This window comes from Entelurus aequoreus, linkage group LG18 (genome assembly GCF_033978785.1).
Source record: "Entelurus aequoreus isolate RoL-2023_Sb linkage group LG18, RoL_Eaeq_v1.1, whole genome shotgun sequence".
Taxonomy (NCBI): Eukaryota; Metazoa; Chordata; class Actinopteri; order Syngnathiformes; family Syngnathidae; genus Entelurus; species Entelurus aequoreus.
In genome coordinates this window covers 49,459,641-49,480,236 of record NC_084748.1, presented here as the reverse complement: position 1 = coordinate 49,480,236, position 20,596 = coordinate 49,459,641, and the positions used below count along the sequence as shown (strand labels likewise).

Here is a 20,596-nt window from a genome sequence, read left to right as displayed (position 1 = left end):
CATGTGAGTGATTATGATTAACGACACCTGTTGACTTCTCTGAGCACATTTAAATAGGCCTCATGTGATGCAGTCATTAGACTCGGTTACAAAACGCCACAATGGGAAAGTCAAAGGAACTCAGCACAGAACTCAAAAAACAAATCATTGACTTGAACATGTCAGGAAAGTCACTTGGAGCCATTTCAAAGCAGCTTAAGGTCCCAAGAGCAACTGTGCAAAAAATTGCTCGTAAGTATAAAGTGCATGGCACAGTTTTGTCACTGCCACGATCAGGAAGAAAACGCAAGCTATCACCTGCTGCTGAGAAAAAATTGGTCAGGAAGATTAAGAGTCAACCGAGAACCACCAAAAAGCAGGTCTGCAATGAATTGGAAGCTGCTGGAACACAGGTGTCAGTGTCCACAGTCAAGCATCGCCATGGACTGAGAGGCTACTATGCAAGAAGGAAGCCCTTGCTCCAGAAGCCACACCTTAAGGCTCGTCTAAAGTTTGCTGCTGATCACATGGACAAAGATAAGACCTTCTGGAGGAAAGTTCTGTGGTCAGATGAAACACAAATGGAGCTGTTTGGCCACAATACCCAGCAATATGTTTGGAGGAGAAAAGGTGAGGCCTTTAATCCTAGGAACACCAATTCCTACCGTCAAGCATGGTGGTGGTAGCATTATTCTCTGGGCCTGTTTTGCTGCCAATGGACATGGACCACCCGCCAATAACAACATCAGATGGCAACGCTCTGCGAGAGGTCAATGACTTCAAGTACTTGAGTTCCTGGATGAACTCCACAGAACAAGACTTTAAGGTCAGGAAGGCACTAGAGTGGAGAGCCCTGAACGGTATGTCGAGAGTGTGGTGCTCGAATCTCCCCCGACACATAAAGCTGAGTCTATTCCACGCCACTGTGGAGTCTATCCTCCTGTATGGCTGCGAAAGCTGGACCCTGACACCCACCCTGCAGAAGTCCCTAGATGGGTGCTACACCAGAATGATACGAGCTGTTCTGAATGTGGACCAGAACATCCACATCACCAACAAGGACCTGTACGGGCAACTGCCGAGGCTCAGCAAGAAGGTAACAGCTAGGAGGATGAGGCTGGCCGGCCACTGCCACAGACATCGGGAGCTCCCGGCCAGCAGGATGGTCCTATGGGAACCAACGCACGGGCATCGATCACAAGGACGTCCAGCGCTAACGTACGCGGACATCCTGAAGAAAGATGCGGGAGCTGAAAGCTCTACGGAGCTGGCCGGGTGTATGGAGAACCGGAATGATTGGAGACTCCGATGGAAGCTCGTCTGAGGACGACTGAGAGAGAATGGAACTGGTGCTTTACAGAGAGTAAATGGGACAATGAAAAAGGAGGATTAGCTCCAAATTCTTCAGGACGAGCTAAAATCATCAGCCTGGAGGTTGGGTCTTGGGCAGGACAATGACTCCAAACACACCTCAAAAGTGGTCAAGGAATGGCTAAATCGGGCTAGAATGAAGGTTTTGGAATGGCCTTCCCAAAGTCCTGACTTAAACGTGTGGACAATGCTGAAGAAACAAGTCCATGTCAGAAAAGCAAGACATTTAGCTGAACTTCACCAATTTTGTGGTCAAAAATTCAAGCAGAAGCTTGTGGATGGCTACCAAAAGCGCCTTATTGCAGGTAAACTTGCCAAGGGACATGTAAGCAAATATTAACATTGCTGTATGTATACTTTTGACCCTCACATTTTCAGTAGACACATAATAAATTCATAAAAGAAGCAAACTTCATGAATGTTTTTTGTGAGCAACAAGTATGTGCTCCAATCACTACATCACAAAAATATAAGAGTTGTAGAAATGATTGGAAACTCAAGACAGCCATGACATGATGTTCTTTACACGTGTATGTACACTTTTGACCACGACTGTACATACATATATATACACACACACACACACACACACACACACACACACACACACACACACACACACACACACACACACACACACACACACACACACACACACACACACACACACATACACATATATATATACACATTTAATTTTCCTGAGGGAACTCTCCTGAAGGAATCAATAAAGTACTATCTATCTATTGATGGAAGCAGATCAGAATCATATCCATATTTAAGTGTTACTTCTTTCTAAAACTCCTATAGTCATATTTACATCAGCTAATGTCTCGTGTGGTACAAAGTGCTTGGATTCGAGTGTCCTTGAGTAGACAGGCAGAGCGCTGTTGAGACTGCCATAACATTCCTAAGATAAGGAGCACAGGGCAGTGCTGAGCTTGGGGGGACAGGAGGTGGAGGGGAGACCGATCTGGACCGGGCTGGGGAACGCTGGTGTGCTGGATTGGTCTCAGGTTTGTCCTCTAAGCTTGGAGAATAAACCACAAAATACCAACTTCTGCCTGGTGATTGATTATAAACAACAGCATATTGCCATAAAAAGAATCTGGGAGAGACTAGCAATTTGAATTCCCCATTGGAGGAATGCTGGTCAACGCAATACTATCTATATACACATTATAGTGTCTTCAAAGTGTGCAGTTTTTTTTACTAAAATAGGGACTTTTGTGGAGGCTAGAACCAATGATTGATGTTTACATTGACTCATATGGGTAACTCCGCTTCACTATACCATCCTTTCGGTCGGCTAACCACGCCAAAGAACCAATTAAGTTCGTATATCGAGGTTCCACTGTATTCATCTTTTCAGTTTGAGCACGTAAGTTTGTATGGAAAAATATGTGCCGCTAAGTGGCGTCTTATCCATAAGAGGGTGACAAATGTGGGAAAACATTTACAAAACAACACCGTGGTCATAAAGGAAGGTAATTTCACGGTGAAGAAGTGAAGATGATTGATCCTTCAGCACCAACATGGAGATGTGAGTGTGTGGATGGTGTAGCGCCCTCAGGCTTCTAAACCATAAAAACAAATGGAGTATCTATCACAATGCTATTTTATTGTAATGGGCCAGAGAGGTAAATCTTTTTGGCTTAATGTGCACATTGACGTCAGACGGATCATTTGGGGGGGCGACATAAAATGTGAAAAAGGAGAAGTGAGCGGCTGTAAAAAGCAACACAAACACTACTTGACATGACTTTCTTGTTCTCCTGTTACGACAAAGTCAATTCACTACGGATGTCATTTTCCTCACCGCCGCACTACCTAAACAGGGAAAGTGCTATTATGTCCTTGATGCTGAATAACGAGTTGTGGTCGTCTAATCCAACTCGTCTTCCGGTTCACTGCCATCCTCCACGGAGGGCAAACGACTCCTGGCTGGGTGCCACCCGCTGTGCAACCAAACCACACTGAACGCCTCTTGGCTTACATGTCACTGTCTGAGGGTAAACCTCAACAGTACCTCTCAATGAACTGTGTGTGTGTGTGTGTGTGTGTGTGTGTGTGTGTGTGTGTGTGTGTGTGTGTGTGTGTGTGTGTGTGTGTGTGTGTGTGTGTGTGTGTGTGTGTGTGTGTGTGTGTGTGTGTGTGTGTGTGTGTGTGTGTGTGCGTGCGTGTTCTTGTATTCCTACCCTTCTTGAGACACGAAGAAGGAAAAGTATCTTCCATATGAGGAGGTGTGAACAAGTGATGACATAAATCAATAACATTGCATCTAATAGACAATGTCTCATTTGTGGTGACATCTATCAAAATGAGGGTGCTCCCAAAAAGGAGGGATTGTTCACATTGACTGTGTGTCGCTTTTAAAAGTGCTCCCCCTCTGGTCAACATATGAAACAACAAGTGTGTGTAAAAATTTGAAGTGCTCCCCCTCTGGCCAACATATGTAATAACAAGTGTGTGTAAAAAAATGTAAGTGCGCCCCCTCTGGCCAACATATGAAATAACAAGTGTGTGTAAAAATGTTAAGTGCTCCCCCTCTGGTCAACATATGAAACAACAAGTGTGTGTAAAACAATTTAAGTGCTCCCCCTCTGGCCAACATACGTAATAACAAGTGTGTGTAAAAATTAGAAGTGCTCCCCCTCTGGCCAACATATATAATAAGTGTGTGTAAGAAATTTAAATGCGCCCCCTCTGGCCAACATACTGTATGTAATAACAAGTGTGTGTAAAAATTAGAAGTGTGCCCCCTCTGGTCAACATATGAAACAAGTGTGTGTACAAATTTGAAGTGCACCCTCTAATCAACGTATGAAACAACAAGTGTGTGTAAAAATTTGAAGTGTGCCCCTCTAATCAACATATGAAACAACAAGTGTGTTTAAAAAATTAGAAGTGCTCCCCCTCTGGTCAACATATGAAACAACAAGTGTGTAAAAAAAATTGAAGTACTCCCCTTCTGGCCAACATATGAAATAACAAGTGTGTGTAAAAATTAGAAGTGCTCCCCCTCTAATCAACATATGAAACAACAAGTGTGTGTAAAAATTAGAAGTGCTCCCCCTCTGGCCAACATATGTAATAACAAGTGTGTGTAAAAATGTTAAGTGCGCCCCCTCTGGCCAACATATGAAATAACAAGTGTGTGTTAAAATTTTAAGTGCTCCCCCTCTGGTCAACATATGAAACAACAAGTGTGTGTAAAAATTAGAAGTGCTCCCCCTCTGGCCAACATATATAATAAGTGTGTGTAAGAAATTTAAATGCGCCCCCTCTGGCCAACATACTGTATGTAATAACAAGTGTGTGTAAAAATTAGAAGTGTGCCCCCTCTGGTCAACATATGAAACAAGTGTGTGTACAAATTTGAAGTGCACCCTCTAATCAACGTATGAAACAACAAGTGTGTGTAAAAATTTGAAGTGTGCCCCTCTAATCAACATATGAAACAACAAGTGTGTTTAAAAAATTAAAAGTGCTCCCCCTCTGGTCAACATATGAAACAACAAGTGTGTAAAAAAAATTGAAGTACTCCCCTTCTGGCCAACATATGAAATAACAAGTGTGTGTAAAAATTAGAAGTGCTCCCCCTCTAATCAACATATGAAACAACAAGTGTGTGTAAAAATTAGAAGTGCTCCCCCTCTGGCCAACATATGTAATAACAAGTGTGTGTAAAAATGTTAAGTGCGCCCCCTCTGGCCAACATATGAAATAACAAGTGTGTGTTAAAATTTTAAGTGCTCCCCCTCTGGTCAACATATGAAACAACAAGTGTGTGTAAAAAATTTTAAGTGCTCCCCCTCTGGCCAACATATATAATAAGTGTGTGTAAGAAATTTAAATGCGCCCCCTCTGGCCAACATACTGTATGTAATAACAAGTGTGTGTAAAAATTAGAAGTGTGCCCCCTCTGGTCAACATATGAAACAAGTGTGTGTACAAATTTGAAGTGCACCCTCTAATCAACGTATGAAACAACAAGTGTGTGTAAAAATTTGAAGTGTGCCCCTCTAATCAACATATGAAACAACAAGTGTGTTTAAAAAATTAGAAGTGCTCCCCCTCTGGTCAACATATGAAACAACAAGTGTGTAAAAAAAATTGAAGTGCTCCCCCTCTGGCCAAGATATGAAATAACAAGTGTGTGTAAAAATTAGAAGTGCTCCCCCTCTAATCAATATATGAAACAACAAGTGTGTGTAAAAATTTGAAGTGCTCCCCCTCTGGCCAACATATGTAATAACAAGTGTGTGTAAAATTTTTAAGTGCGCCCCCTCTGGCCAACATATGAAATAACAAGTGTGTGTAAAAAATGTAAGTGCTCCCCCTCTGGTCAACATATGAAACAACAAGTGTGTGTAAAAAAAATTTAAGTGCTCCCCCTCTGGCCAACATATATAATAAGTGTGTGTAAGAAATTTAAATGCGCCCCCTCTGGCCAACATACTGTATGTAATAAGTGTGTGTAAAAATTAGAAGTGTGCCCCCTCTGGTCAACATATGAAACAAGTGTGTGTACAAATTTGAAGTGCACCCTCTAATCAACGTATGAAACAACAAGTGTGTGTAAAAATTTGGAGTGTGCCCCTCTAATCAACATATGAAACAACAAGTGTGTGTAAAAATTTGAAGTGCTCCCCCTCTGGCCAACATATGTAATAACAAGTGTGTGTAAAATTTTTAAGTGCACCCCCTCTGGCCAACATATGAAATAACAAGTGTGTGTAAAAATTTTAAGTGCTCCCCCTCTGGTCAACATATGAAACAACAAGTGTGTGTAAAAAAATTTAAGTGCTCCCCCTCTGGCCAACATACGTAATAACAAGTGTGTGTAAAAATTAGAAGTGCTCCCCCTCTGGCCAACATATATAATAAGTGTGTGTAAGAAATTGAAATGCGCCCCCCTTTGGCCAAAATTTAAAAAAAAATTAATTAAAAAAGATGTATATAGAGACATACTGTAATAACTTTAAGTAAATAATGAAGATTAAAAACCAGTTACAAACATAAAATTCTAATAAATAATAATTAACTACAAGGGTCCGTGTACCTCCCTCACGTTCATTAGATTTTGAATTCTCAAATCAAAAAACAAATTTTTGGCCATTTTTTCTATTTTTATTTCTGAAACAAAAGTTGGACAACTATTTAATGACACTTTTTTAAAACGACAATAGGACTAAAGATAAACATGATTTGGATTTTTGTGTTTATCTGGAAAAATACAAATCCATAAAAGGAAAACGGCACAAAATCAAATTTTATGGCAACATTTTAATGAAAATCAACGATTTGTGTTTCAGAATTGGAAATAGAATGAACGGATGTACACGGACCTAAAAACTTACCTTTTTTATATTTGCATAGTATGTATATATTATTAATGTTGTAAGTACACATCTTTATATATCTAGAAAGGCTGGTCCTAAAGAGGGAGGCATTTTTCTCAGGTCTTAAAAAGGTAACAAATACAAGAATGTGTGTGTGTGTGTGTGTGTACCCACCATCATCGCTGACAGCCTGATGTTTCACCGCGGTGGGTACAGCCCTTGCGGTGGGTTTCCTGAGTGGGTGCCGCCAGCTCTTAGTGGTCAGGGCAGGGTACTGGCATGAACAGGAAGGTGGGTGAGGTCAAGTACACACTTTTTGCATTGCTGGGTTGCGATCACGTGACCTACAGGCACTTCCCGGTTGCAGGCTACTGTTTCTTTACCTTTTTGGGCATATTTTGACGTATCTTTTTTTTTAATATTTAAAATGAGAAAAGAAAAAATAATTTTTGAAAGATTTAAACCATTCGTCATCACCTCGACGTCACTTCCGTTGACACTCGCAAGGATTTAGAGAAGGAAAGATTGGGTGATAGACAAAGTTGGACTTTGATTGACATAACGAGGGCCGTGCTGCTCGGACTGTGATGCTATTGAGAAGACGGTAAGCTTGTTTGCAGTTGATTTCCTGCCACAAATATTAGTCTCATCTACAATTCATTCTTATGCTGTGAAGTTGATATTTAGTCTCTTTCTATAGCTGTAGATGTCCCTGTTGTTCAGCAATGTTTGCGAGCGACATCAAGATTCACTATATTCATTTACTTTAATAATACTATGAAGGGTATTTTCTTGTTGCTAACAAATAGCACCAAATGGCTATAACGTGGTCATCCGTGTCCAATAAAGCACCAACTAAGCTTTTAGTTTGGCATGAAAATGGACAAAGAAAACAATCACAATATTTATTACTAGGACTTAACATGACGTTAGTTTATTTCTTCTAGTTATATTTAGCCATGGCAAGCACAAAAGAACACAAACTAATGTCATCTCTTGTCCTTTCTTTACGTTTAGTTCTGCCCTCAAACGCTACTGATATAGTAGGGAATGAAACGGATTGCATCACGGAAAGTTTCTCAAACAAATCAAATAATCAAACATTTTCCAAAGTGATCTCTGCAGACACGAGCACGGTCCGATTGTGTTCCACAAGAAGATGAAAGTGACATTTTTGTTTCCTGACGTTACGACCTTTATGAGCCACTTCTTAGGGGACTCTCTGAAAGACAGGGGTCACCAACGCGGTGCCCGCGGGCACCACGTAGCCCGTAAGGACCAGATGAGTAGCCCACTGGCTTGTTCTAAAAATAGCTCAAATAGCAGCACTTACCAGTGAGTTGCCTCTATTTTTTAAATTGTATTTATTTACTAGCAAGCTGGTCTCGCTTTGCTCGACATTTTTAATTCTAAGAGAGACAAAACTCAAATAGAATTTGAAAATCCAAGAAAATATTTTAAAGGGAGGTCTTCACTAACTGACAAAGAAACAGATAACAGATTTGGTGTCCGGTTCAAAGTGTAACATGATTTATTTAAAAAATTTGAGAGTTGACTTTTGTATTTTACATGAGTTATTATTTGTACAAACATGGTGCAAAGTAATTCATGATTTGTTCAAAAATATTAGTGGCTAGCTAGTTAAAATGGGATATTGTGATTTCACAAGACTGATCATTTGAAAATGTTCAATTTGAAAAATCTGCACTTAGAGAAAATATAAAAATAAAGTGTTGCATATTGAAATGTATCTGTTTCTATATATATTTATTGTGAGAAATTATTAAGATGATCAGTGTTTCCACAAAGATAAATATCATTAATTATTAATAATAACAGAGTTAAAGGTAAATTGAGCAAATTGGCTATTTCTGGCAATTTATGTAAGTGTGTTACAAACTGGTAGCCCTTCGCATTAATCACTACCCAAGAAGTAGCTCTTGGTTTCAAAAAGGTTGGTGACCCCTGCTGAAAGATCATTCCTATCTCTCTATTAGACCGACTGGAACAGCCAAGAACAGAACAGCAATACCACATTTTCTGCTCAAACTCTACGCTCACTTGTTTTAAAGGCCTACTGAAACCTACTACTACCGACCACGCAGTCTGATAGTTTATATATCAATGATGAAATCTTAACATTGCAACACATGCCAATACGGCCGGGTTAACTTATAAAGTGACTTTTAAAACTTCCCGGGAAATATCCGGCTGAAACGTCGCGGTATGATGACGTATGCGCGTGACGAAGTCAGAGTAACGGAAGTTATGGTACCCGTAGAATCCTATACAAAAAGCTCTGTTTTCATTTCATAATTCCACAGTATTCTGGACATCTTTTGCAATTTGTTTAATGAACAATGAAGGCTGCAAAGAAGACAGTTGTAGGTGGGATCGGTGTATTAGCAGCAACACAACCAGGAGGACTTTGTTGGAGCGCTAGCCGCGCTAGCCGCGCTAGCCGCGCTAGCCGCACTAGCCGCGCTAGCCGCCGACCTCACCTTGACTTCCTACGTCTCCGGGCCGCCAAACGCATCGGGTGAAGTCCTTCGTCCTTCTGCCGATCGCTGGAACGCAGGTGAGCACGGGTGTTGATGAGTAGATGAGGGCTGGCTGGCGTAGGTGGAGAGCTAATGTTTTTAGCATAGCTCTGTGAGGTCCCGTTGCTAAGTTGCTAAGTTAGCTTCAATGGCGTCGTTAGCACAGCATTGTTAACCTTCGCCAGCCTGGAAAGCATTAACTGTTTATTTACATGTCCACGGTTTAATAGTATTGTTGATTTTCTATCTATCCTTCCAGTCAGAGGTTTATTTTTTTGTTTCTATATGCAGTTAAAGCAAGATGCTATCACGTTAGCTCGTAGCTAAAGCATTTCGCCGATGTATTGTTGTGGAGATAAAAGGCACTGAATGTCCATTTTGCGTTCTCGACTCTCATTTTCAAGAGGATATAGTATCCCAGGTGGTTTAAAATACAAATCCGTGATCCACAATAGAAAAAGGAGAGTGTGGAATCCAATGAGCCAGCTTGTACCTAAGTTACGGTCAGAGCGAAAAAAGATACGTCCATCACTGTCTCTCAAGTCCTTCACTGTAACGTTCCTCATCTACGAATCTTTCATCCTCGCTCAAATTAATGGGGTAATCATCACTTTCTCGGTCCGAATCTCTCTCGCTCCATTGTAAACAACGGGGAATTGTGAGGAATACTAGCTCCTGTGACGTCACGCTACTTCCGCTACAGGCAAGGCTTTTTTTGATCAGCGAGCAAAAGTTGCGAACTTTATCGTCGATTTTCTCTATTAAATCCTTTCAGCAAAAATATGGCAATATCGCGAAATGATCAAGTATGACACATAGAATGGATCTGCTATTCCCGTTTAAATAAAAAAAAAATCATTTCAGTAGGCCTTTAACGCCGCTTGACCGTTGTGTCAATTAAGCGGCCGTGAGGTCATGTGCAACCCAGCAATAGGTCGCCTTAAAAGACGACACTCACAGCACAAACCTCTCCAGGTTCCAAGCTTGATTCATCACAATCGAAGCGACTGGAATCACTTTCATCAGATGAGTCGCTGCTGCCTTCCCCGTCGGCGCTACTCCGGTTCTCGTCCTCTACATCCGACCCGCCTTCCTCCATGTCAGACGCCCCGTCCTGTAGTCCTCCGTCCATGAGCCGAGGCGAAACAACGCCATCAAAGTCGCCCATCAGCACCCGTCGTCTCGCTTCACCGCTCGGGGAACCTTCGCCGAAGTCCACATCCTCAGCAGCACCGACCGAGGCGAGCGAGGTGGGCTCGAGCTGGGCCCAGGTGAGCGGTCCGCTGTCTCCCTTTTGCCTCTCGTGGAGGTCTTTGCCCGGGTCTTCGAGGTGTGTGACCTCTTTGCACTGGGATTCGGCCCACAAAGTGTAAGGTATGGCGTCGTGGGTGAAGACGGAGGGTTGGCTTGGATGGAGGCTTTGGATAAGAACCGCAGGATTCTGAGAGTGGAAGTTACTCCAAATGCTGCTGGGGTCATCTTTGAGGTCTGTGTGTGGGCCGGGGGAAGTACAGTGGGCTTGTAATTGGGAGTAATTGTTGTTACTTGCCAGATCTGTCAGACCAGAGCCAACACTGCTTTGACTGAATGCACTTTGTGTTGGTGTTGGCTCCTGCTCGCTCCTTGCTACCTCCGCTAAGACGCAATGCGGCTCCATTTGGGGGTCAACGCTCCCAGCTAGCTGGTAAGAGGTGCTACTCTCTCCAAAGCTGTGCTTTTCCGCATCAGTTTTGCAAGACAGGTTACTACCTGATCTGTCTTCACAAACCCTGGCGTCGCTCTTTCCCAGCTGGGCTTCCTGGGAGGACGGAGCGGGGGTCTCTCGCTGCAGCACAGGTGCAAAGCGGTGGGTGCGCAGGCTGGACTTCGGGACGTCTGGTGGCCTGTCCTCGGCTGGTGTGAGGGAGGGCATCTCTTGGATCAAGACTGGCGGGAGGTGGCTGATGCCAAACATATCTGCCGGCTCCGGGGTGAGGTGGGGCATTTCCCCGGCATTCCTTTGTAGCATTGGAGGGCAAACGTTCTCCTCGCCTGTTCCTAAAGACGGGGGAGGGACACGTGATGCGCGGCGGTCTCGCTCCGCCGGTTTAGGTTCCAGGTGGATATGTTTTTGGTCGAGCGAGTAGGACTTCTCCGATCCTATGTTAATGTTAGTGTTTGGTTCTGGGCTACTCAAAGGGTTTGATGCGTCAGACCCCGTTCCTATCTCGGTGGAGGTACTTGAGGACATGAGTCCAGTGTCCCGAGTTGAGAAGTCCTGAGGAATTAAGAGGTCTTGCGGTTCAGGAGAGCAACACGTCGACTTGTTGACTCCTATGTGCATTGGAGTTGGCTCACACCAATCTCTGAGTCCTCCAGGAGTCCGAGGTTCCGAGCTGGAGAGGTGTTGAGGGTCATTATCAGTGTTAGTCTCGGCCTTCAAGTCCTGCTTTGCTGTGGAGGCAGGACCAGGCTGAGAGATTTTGGGATCGGTGTTAGAGAAGCCCAAAGTGTTGCTCTGTACTCGGTTGACCTTGACCACACACATCTGCCTGCAGCGACCTGGTTGGACATAATTCATGGTCATACAACGTTGTGGTATCAGACTTTGTGGTGGAAGTTGGTGTTTTACCAGGAAGCTGAAAAGAGCCTTTTGTCTCCCTTCCTCCGCCTTTGTGCTCCTCCTCGGACCCGCAGGCTGTTTCTTCCACAGGCCGTCGCAGTTTGGGCCCGGGGGGACCACACAGGCCCTTCCTCTTGCTGCCGTCATCCAGGGCCACGGGCTCCTCTGTGGTTCTCAGACGCTTGGAGCGCATGCGGGAGTGGCAGGTGCTGGGTGTGAGAAGAAACAGTCCCACTCAGAATCTAATTCTACAAACCCCCTTTCCATATGAGTTGGGAAATGGTGTTAGATGTAAATATAAACGGAATACAAGGATTTGCAAATCATTTCCAATCCATATTCAGTTGAATATGCTACAAAGACAAACTGATAAATTTTTTGTTGCAAATAATCATTAACTTTAGAATTTGATGGCAGCAACACGTGACAAAGAAGTTGGGAAAGGTGGCAATAAATACTGATAAAGTTGAGGAATGCTCATCAAACACTTATTTGGAACATCCCACAGGTGTGCAGGCTAATTGGGAACAGGTGGGTGCCATGATTGGGTATAAAAGTAGATTCCATGAAATGCTCAGTCATTCACAAACAAGGATGGGGCGAGGGTCACCACTTTGTCAACAAATGCTTGAGCAAATTGTTGAACAGTTTAAGAACAACCTTTCTCAAGCAGCTATTGCAAGGAATTTAGGGATTTCACCATCTACGCTCCGTAATATCATCAAAGGGTTCAGGAGAATGTGGAGAAATCACTGCACGTAAGCAGCTAAGCCCGTGACCTTCCATCCCTCAGGCTGTACTGCATCAACAAGCCACATCAGTGTGTAAAGGATATCACCACATGGGCTCAGGAACACTTCAGAAAACCACTGTCAGTAACTACAGTTGGTCGCTACATCTGTAAGTGCAAGTTAAAACTCTCCTATGCAAGGCGAAAACCGTTTATCAACAACACCCAGAAACGCCGTCGGCTTCGCTGGGCCTGAGCTCATCTAAGATGGACTGATACAAAGTGGAAAAGTGTTCTGTGGTCTGACGAGTCCACATTTCAAATTGTTTTTGGAAACTGTGGACGTCGTGTCCTCCGGACCAAAGAGGAAAAGAACCATCCGGATTGTTCTAGGCGCAAAGTGTAAAAGGCAGCATGTGTGATGGTATGGGGGTGTATTAGTGGCCAAGACATGGGTAACTTACACATCTGTGAAGGCACCATTAATGCTGAAATGTACATACAGCTTTTGGAGCAACACACACTACCGTTCAAAAGTTTGGGGTCACATTAACATGTCCTTATGTTTGACGGAAAAGCACTGTACTTTTCAATGAAGATAACTTTAAACTAGTCTTAACTTTAAAGAAATACACTCTATACATTGCTAATGTGGTAAATGACTATTCTAGCTGCAAATGTCTGCTTTTTGGTGCAATATCTACATAGGTGTATGGAGGCCCATTTCCAGCAACTATCACTCCAGTGTTCTAATGGTACAATGTGTTTGCTCTTTGGCTCAAAAGGCTAATTAATGATTAGAAAACCCTTGTGCAATCATGTTCACACATCTGAAAACACTTTAGCTCGTTACAGAAGCTACAAAACTGACCTTCCTTTGAGCAGATTGAGTTTACGGAGCATCACATTTGTGGGGTCAATTAAACGCTCAAAATGGCCAGAAAAAGAGAACTTTCATCTGAAACTCGACAGTCTATTCTTCTTCTTAGAAATGAAGGCTATTCCACTAAATTGTTTGGGTGACCCCAAACTTTTGAACGGTAGTGTATGTTGCCATCCAAGCAACGTTACCATGGACGCCCCTGCTTATTTCAGCAAGACAATGCCAAGCCACGTGTTACATCAACGTGGCTTCATAGTAAAAGAGTGCGGGTACTAGACTGGCCTGCCTGTAGTCCAGACATTGAAGATGTGTGGCGCATTATGAAGCCTAAAATAGCAGAAGGGAGACCCCCGGACTGTTGAACAACTTAAGCTGTACATCAAGCAAGAATGGGAAAGAATTCCACTTCAAAAATGTGTCTCCTCACTTCCCAAACCTTTACTGAGTGTTGTTAAAAGGAAAGGCCATGTAACACAGTGGTGAACATGCCCTTTCCCAACTACTTTGGCACGTGTTGCAGCCAGGAAATTCTAAAGTTAATGATTATTTGCAAAAAAAAAGTTTATCAGTTTGAACATCAAATATGTTGTCTTTGTAGCATATTCAACTGAATATGGCTTGAAAAGGATTTGCAAATCATTGTATTCCGTTTATATTTACATCTAACACCATTTCCCAACTCATATGGAAACGGGGTTTGTATATACAGAACTAATGACTTAGACTTAGACTTCCTTTTTATTGCTATTCAAATTTGAACTTTACAGTACAGATAAGAACGAAATGTTGTTGCATTAGCTCATGGTGGTGCAGGATAAAAAGCAATAAGGTAAAGCAATAATAGGAAGGATTTCTATTTAAGTATAATATCTGACAAGGATAGGAGGACTGTCTTCAACCAAAGGTTTTCATAGTGTTTCGTTCGATTGTAGCCAAAGTCCACTATCAGTCGAAACTATGGTGTTGTAGTTTCTTTAAAGGAGAAGTGAAGTGCTTTATATTTATATAGCGCTGTTCTCTAGTGACTCAAAGCGCTTTACATAGTGTGGGTGGCACTGGGAGCAGGTGGGTAAAGTGTCTTGCCCAAGGACACAACGGAACCTGGAACCCTCACTCTACCAACCGAGCTATGCCGCCCCAACCAGAACTCTGCTTAATGTATGCTGATCATTGAAATGGCCACAATACTGGGCGAATACCATTCAAATATAACTATTTAGCGCACGCAATGTGATTTATCAACACTCATCGGCGTTTTGTGAGCACTGAGAGTTTTATGTAGCATGTGTGAGAAGGACATGCAACACACGTGGACACGTCACAATCCTCCCTCCTACCCATCTGCTTGCCACTCAGCATCAAGGGTTGGAATTGGGGGTTAAATCAGCAAAAAATGATTCCCGGGCGCGGCCACCGCTGCTGCCCACTGCTCCCCTCACCTCCCAGGGGGTGAACAAGGGTGATGGGTCAAATGCAGAGCATAATTTCACCACACCTAGTGTGTGTGTGTGTGTGACGATCATTGCTACTTGAACTTTACATGTGTGCGCCAACTTTTTGGACGATCAGAAATAAATAAAAACTCGACATGTCGTCAATTCAGCAACATCATTTTATAATGTTAAAGTCACTGGAGAACTGATTGATGCTAATTGATGCCGACGTTATTTCTAATGTTTTTTTTAATTTATTAATGCAATATATCTCTATAATATACCTTCTACGTGGGAATACATCTTTCATTGTGCACGTTTTTACATTTGAGTCACTCCAGACACGTGAATTTGTGTCGTCTAGATTGCGATTGACAAAAGGTGTTACAGACGTGTGCTGCATGAGAACATGAATGTGCAGAAAATGACCGTCTCTGTAGTAAAAGCCACGCATAAACGCAACACCCTCCTTTTGAACCTCTCAAGGCTTAGTGGCCACATGCGTGGACAGCACCTTTTAGCTCTTATTTCCAAAATTGTGTACACTACTGAATTGGGGTCTTATGTGGACACTTATACTGCCATCTGGTGGTGTCAGAAGAGTATAACATACAATGGAATTTGGAAAAAAAAAGTGTAAAAATAAGAATTAGCATGTCACTAAACATGAAGTACACGTTTATGTACTTATGGACTAAGTCAGGGGTCGGCAACCTTTACCACTCAAAGAGCCATTTTGGAAAGTTTCACAAATTAAAGAAAATAATGGGAGCCACAGAATTTTTTTGAAAATTTAAAATGAAAAACACTGCATACAAAGCTTAAATTGCTCTGTGCTATGTTAACCAGGGGTCTCAGACACACCAGGGGTCTCAGACACACCAGGGGTCTCAGACACACCAGGGGTCTCAGACACACGCACCGGCACGCATCTCAATGTGGAAATTTGATGTTAGTGCGGCCCGCGACTTGTAATGAGTGGCGCTTGATGGCGTCATACTTGTCAACCACCTCAAAATTCCGGGAGACTCCCGAATATCAGGACGTGCTTTTGGCGCCCTCTACAGTCTGTCCAAACATTGTACCTGCTCGGCCACATGTAGAATGCAGCCTCAGCTTGCCCACGTAAGTGACAGCAAGGCGTACTAGTTCAGCAGCCACACATCTTACACTGACGGTAGCCGTACAAAAACAACTTTAACACTGTTACATTACAAATATGCGCCACACTTTGAACCCACACCAAAAAAGAATGACAAACACAATTCTGGAGAACATCTGCACTGTAACACAACATAAACACAACACAACCAATACCCAGAATCCCATGCAGCACTAACTCTTCTGCTCAACCAACGCCGGGGGGGGGGGGGATTTGTGGTAGCGGGGGTGTATAATCTAGACCGGAAGAGTTAGGGCTGCATGGGATTCTGGGTATTGGTTGTGTTAAGTATACTAACTGGGAAAACCGGGGGGGTTGGCAAGTATGCAGCTGAGCCGCATCAGAGTGGTCAAAGAGCCGCATGCGGCTCCGGAGCCGCGGGTTGCCGACCCCTGGACTAAGTACATCATATCAAAAGATGATTCTTAGTTTTTATTCTAATTAGGGTCCAATAAGCCCAAATAGCAAAGAGAAATAAAAAAAGCATGTAAACAACAGCTTGGGCCTTAATAGGTTAAATAAGGTGGTAGGGTTGTACAGTATACCAGTACTAGTATAGTATGGCGGTACTAATAAATCAAAAACGGTAGTATACTCTGATTAAAAAATTACTGGTTCCCAAAGGGCATGACGGCGTGCCGTAACATGGTGACATTGCTGGTTTTACGAGCAGAGGAGCATGTTGGGCATGTTGTACTTACAAGCAGACACAGCGTGTAGACAGAAAAGGGAGAATGGACGCATTTTGGTGTAAAAAGTCAAGATAAAGGTGAAGTTATAACACTGAAACACCCTCAGGAGGAGCTGCTTTAAGACATGCAGCTAACATCCATCCACAGTGTTTTAGCTACTTCTAGATCACTAATCCTCGTCTCCATGGCGACAAATAAAGTACGTTTCTTACAAGTAGCATTATCACTGCAGGACGAGGAATAGCTAAACATGCTTCACTACACACCGTAGGAGGATACAATAGCTCACTGGCGTCACAATGTAAACAAACGCCATGGGTGGATCTACACCTGACATCCACTGTAATGATACCAAGTACAGGAGCGTATCTAGTCGATACAACTATGAATACATCAATATTTTATCCTTTTTTTAAAATGTATATTATGTTTATAAAGTCAGTAAATACGTCCCTGGACACATGAGGACTTTGAATATGACCAATGTATGATCCTGTAACTACTTGGTATCGGATCCATACCTAAATGTGTGGTATCATCCAAAACTCATGTAAAGTATCAAAGAAGAGAAGAATAAGTGATTATTACGAAGTGTAGATAGAACATGTTAAAACAGAAAATAAGCAGATATTAACAGTAAATGAACAAGTAGATTAATAATCATTTTTTACAGTTTGTCCCTCATAATGTGTACAAAATAATAGGTGTATAAATAACACAATATGTTACTGCATACGTCAGCAGACTAATTAGGAGTCTTTGTTTGTTTACTTACTACTAGGGATGTCCGATTATGGCTTTTTGCCGATATCCGATATTCCGATATTGTCCAACTCTTTAATTACCGATACCGATATCAACCGATACCAATATCAACCGATATATGCAGTCGTGGAATTAACACATTATGCCTAATTTGGACAACCATGTATGGTGAAGATAAGGTACTTTTAAAAAAAAATAAATAAGATAACTAAATTAAAAACATTTTCTTGAATAAAAAAGAAAGTACAACAATATAAAAACAGTTACATAGAAACTAGTAATGAATGAAAATGAGTAAAATTAACTGTTAAAGGTTAGTACTATTAGTGGAGCAGCAGCACGCACAATCATGTGTGCTTACGGACTGTATTCCTTGCAGACTGTATTGATATATATTGATATATAATGTAGGAAGCAGAATATTGATAACAGAAAGAAATGGGAGGAGGGAGGTTTTTTGGGTTGGTGCACTAATAGTAGGTGTATCTTGTGTTTTTTATGTTGATTTAATTTAAAAAAAAAAAAAAAAAAAAACACAGATACAGATAATAAAAAAAACGATACCGATAATTTCCGATATTACATTTTAACGCATTTATCGGCCTACATCTACTAAAAGACAAGTTGTCTAGTATATTTTATTTAAGGACTAAATGACAATAATAAACATATGTTTCATGTACACTAACATTTGTTGTTCAATTAAAGACAATAATGACATTTTTTGTGGTCCCCTTTATTTAGAAAAGTATGGAAATACATTTTGGTACCGGTACCAAAATATTGGTACGGGGACCACTAGGGATGATACTCGAAACCGGTTTTCCCGGTTGTTCGATAAGAAAAGAACCGAGTCCTCGGACTCAAATCCCTTTTTGAGAACCGGTACCCGTTATCGAGACCACTATAGTAAAGAAAAAGAGTTGGTTCTTTATTCGAATCCCTCGGAACGAATCCCGTCCCGACCAGAAATGCTCCGTAGGACATCACAAGAAATGGAGTCACGTAGCTCAGTCATTAGGCGCAGATAGGGAAAGCAGGAAAAAAATGGACGGGAAAAAGCGCTCCAAGGTGTAATAAAGTTCAAAACAAAAGGTATAATCCAATGAATAACTTTACTGAGAGATTTGAGCAGGGTACAAACACATTTACGACCAAGCGGAAACATAGCAACCAGGCTAGCAACGCACCTCCTTTACGGCAGCTGTCGCAACGTTCTTAAAGCAACCGCAGCACATACATATATGACATCTCCCTTTTTGAACTTTTGTTTTTCTTTCCTTGTAAACGTTACAAAATCACACTGTAGATGTGTTGTCTGTCTAATTATAAATAATGCAGACGAGGCGTGTTGGCTGAGTTCTTGACGTTTACTTTCACAGCGTGGCAACATGCAACACTTGTCGGGGCTACCGCGCATGCTCGTCACTCCCGTTGCATGCTGGGTAGTGTAGTTGTTGTAATATTCCCTCGCTCATAACATCTTTCCCCCTATAAAGAAATAATGTTAACTCAATAAAGTGTATTTCTTTCTTTTTTTTAGCTTTAACTTTTCATTTTTTAGCATTGTAACCACATTTGCAAATAACTTTTCTCTTCATAGAATTTTTTTTCAATAAATAAATAAAATAAAGTGCAAAAATGTCAAAGCATCATAACAAACAGTTATGTTCCAATAGCAGCAGAAGTGCACTTTTTGGAGAGCTGTATTATTTTCAGTTTTGTGCCCAAGGGACTGATTTTATTCAACACTATATTATTATTTATACACCTATAGTGACCACAGAGACAGCTTGTTTTTGTGTTACTGTATGTATTTGTTTTTCTGAAAAATCCCACTTAATATACTTTGGGTAACAACAGTCAATATTTATTTATTTTATTTTATTTTTTTAGGGGGGTAACAGTCGATATTTATTTATTTATTAGATTCAATTGTTTTCTTATATAATAAAAGTGATCTTTTGTTAAACCAAATATTGTGTTTTTTTCCATATACAACAACCTATCTGGACTCCATAAGAGAATCGATAAGGAATCGGTTCGATAAGAGGATTCGATAATAGGCTCGAACTCGATCATTTCTTATCAAACATCATCCCTAGGGACCACCCTATAGAGTGGTCTGCACCACTTTTCAACTGCACACGCAGTCTTGCTAGATCACATACAACACACCCACTCATACTGTGTTAGGTTGTTTTGTTTTTTTGCACACACAGTTTAGCGCGTGGTGTTTGGATGTAGCTGTATGTAGATGTGGCTCAGCTGAAGTGCTCTTTCAAAGTCTTTTATGTTCTTTGTTTTCCCTCCTCATTTCATGAGTTGTTGACCTTATTTTCTTGTGGACTGTGTGTGTCTGCACCACATCATTTGACCACTGCGGGATAAACAAGTCCATCCTAATTAAGTGTGCTGTGAGGCAACATCCAAAGGTCTCCTCCTGCCATGTCTATGTAATGTCATGCTAGAAAAAGGGAGGCACGCGATATACAATTGATGGGTAAATCTGTTGAATCTTAAGTGTCACCTGTCCAAATATGACCTACTATCAATATCACAGAGGCAATAAATAAAGAGAGTAACACAGAAGAGGAAACAATACCTTTTATTGGAGGATTTTGTCCTGCAGCGCCTCTGCAGCCAGCTCTGCAGCTCAGGTGTGGTGCTGGGAGTGGCGAGCGTGTGGTCAATGGCCGTGGGATCTTTGCCCAGCATCCAGCTGCCATAGCGGTCAGGCTGAAAACGCTTGACAAATGGCTCCATGGATATTTTCACCATGTCCTTACTGCAAGTACACTGCCAGGGAAGGAAAGTGTCAAACTCAAGGCATCATTTGACCTGGCCTGCGTCAATAAAGTACTTCATATCTACCTCCAATTTGACTGGGAACAAAGTGATTTTAAACCTCTCAAGGCTTAGTGGCCACATGCGTGGACAGCACCTTTTAGCTCTTATTTACAAAATTGTGTACACTACTGAATTAGGGTCTTATGACCCTTATGTGGACACTTATACTGCCATCTGGTGGTGTCAGAAGAGTATAACATACAATGGAATTTGGGAAAAAAAAGTGTAAAAATAAGAATTAGCA

General features: G+C 41.9%; 1 protein-coding gene across 1 annotated transcript in view; it reads right to left on the bottom strand.

Annotated features, from left to right (window-relative positions):
- The window catches only part of LOC133633440 (lysine-specific demethylase 4C-like), a 58,640-nt gene that overhangs the window by 8,921 nt on the left and 29,123 nt on the right, over positions 1–20,596 (bottom strand). Inside the window, exons 9-12 of the mRNA XM_062025966.1 lie at positions 20,108–20,301; positions 11,847–12,046; positions 10,203–11,776; positions 6,870–6,969 (exon numbers count right to left, since the gene is read on the bottom strand). Coding sequence (XP_061881950.1) covers positions 6,870–6,969; positions 10,203–11,776; positions 11,847–12,046; positions 20,108–20,301 — 2,068 coding nt within the window. The remainder of the gene's footprint in view (positions 1–6,869; positions 6,970–10,202; positions 11,777–11,846; positions 12,047–20,107; positions 20,302–20,596) is intronic.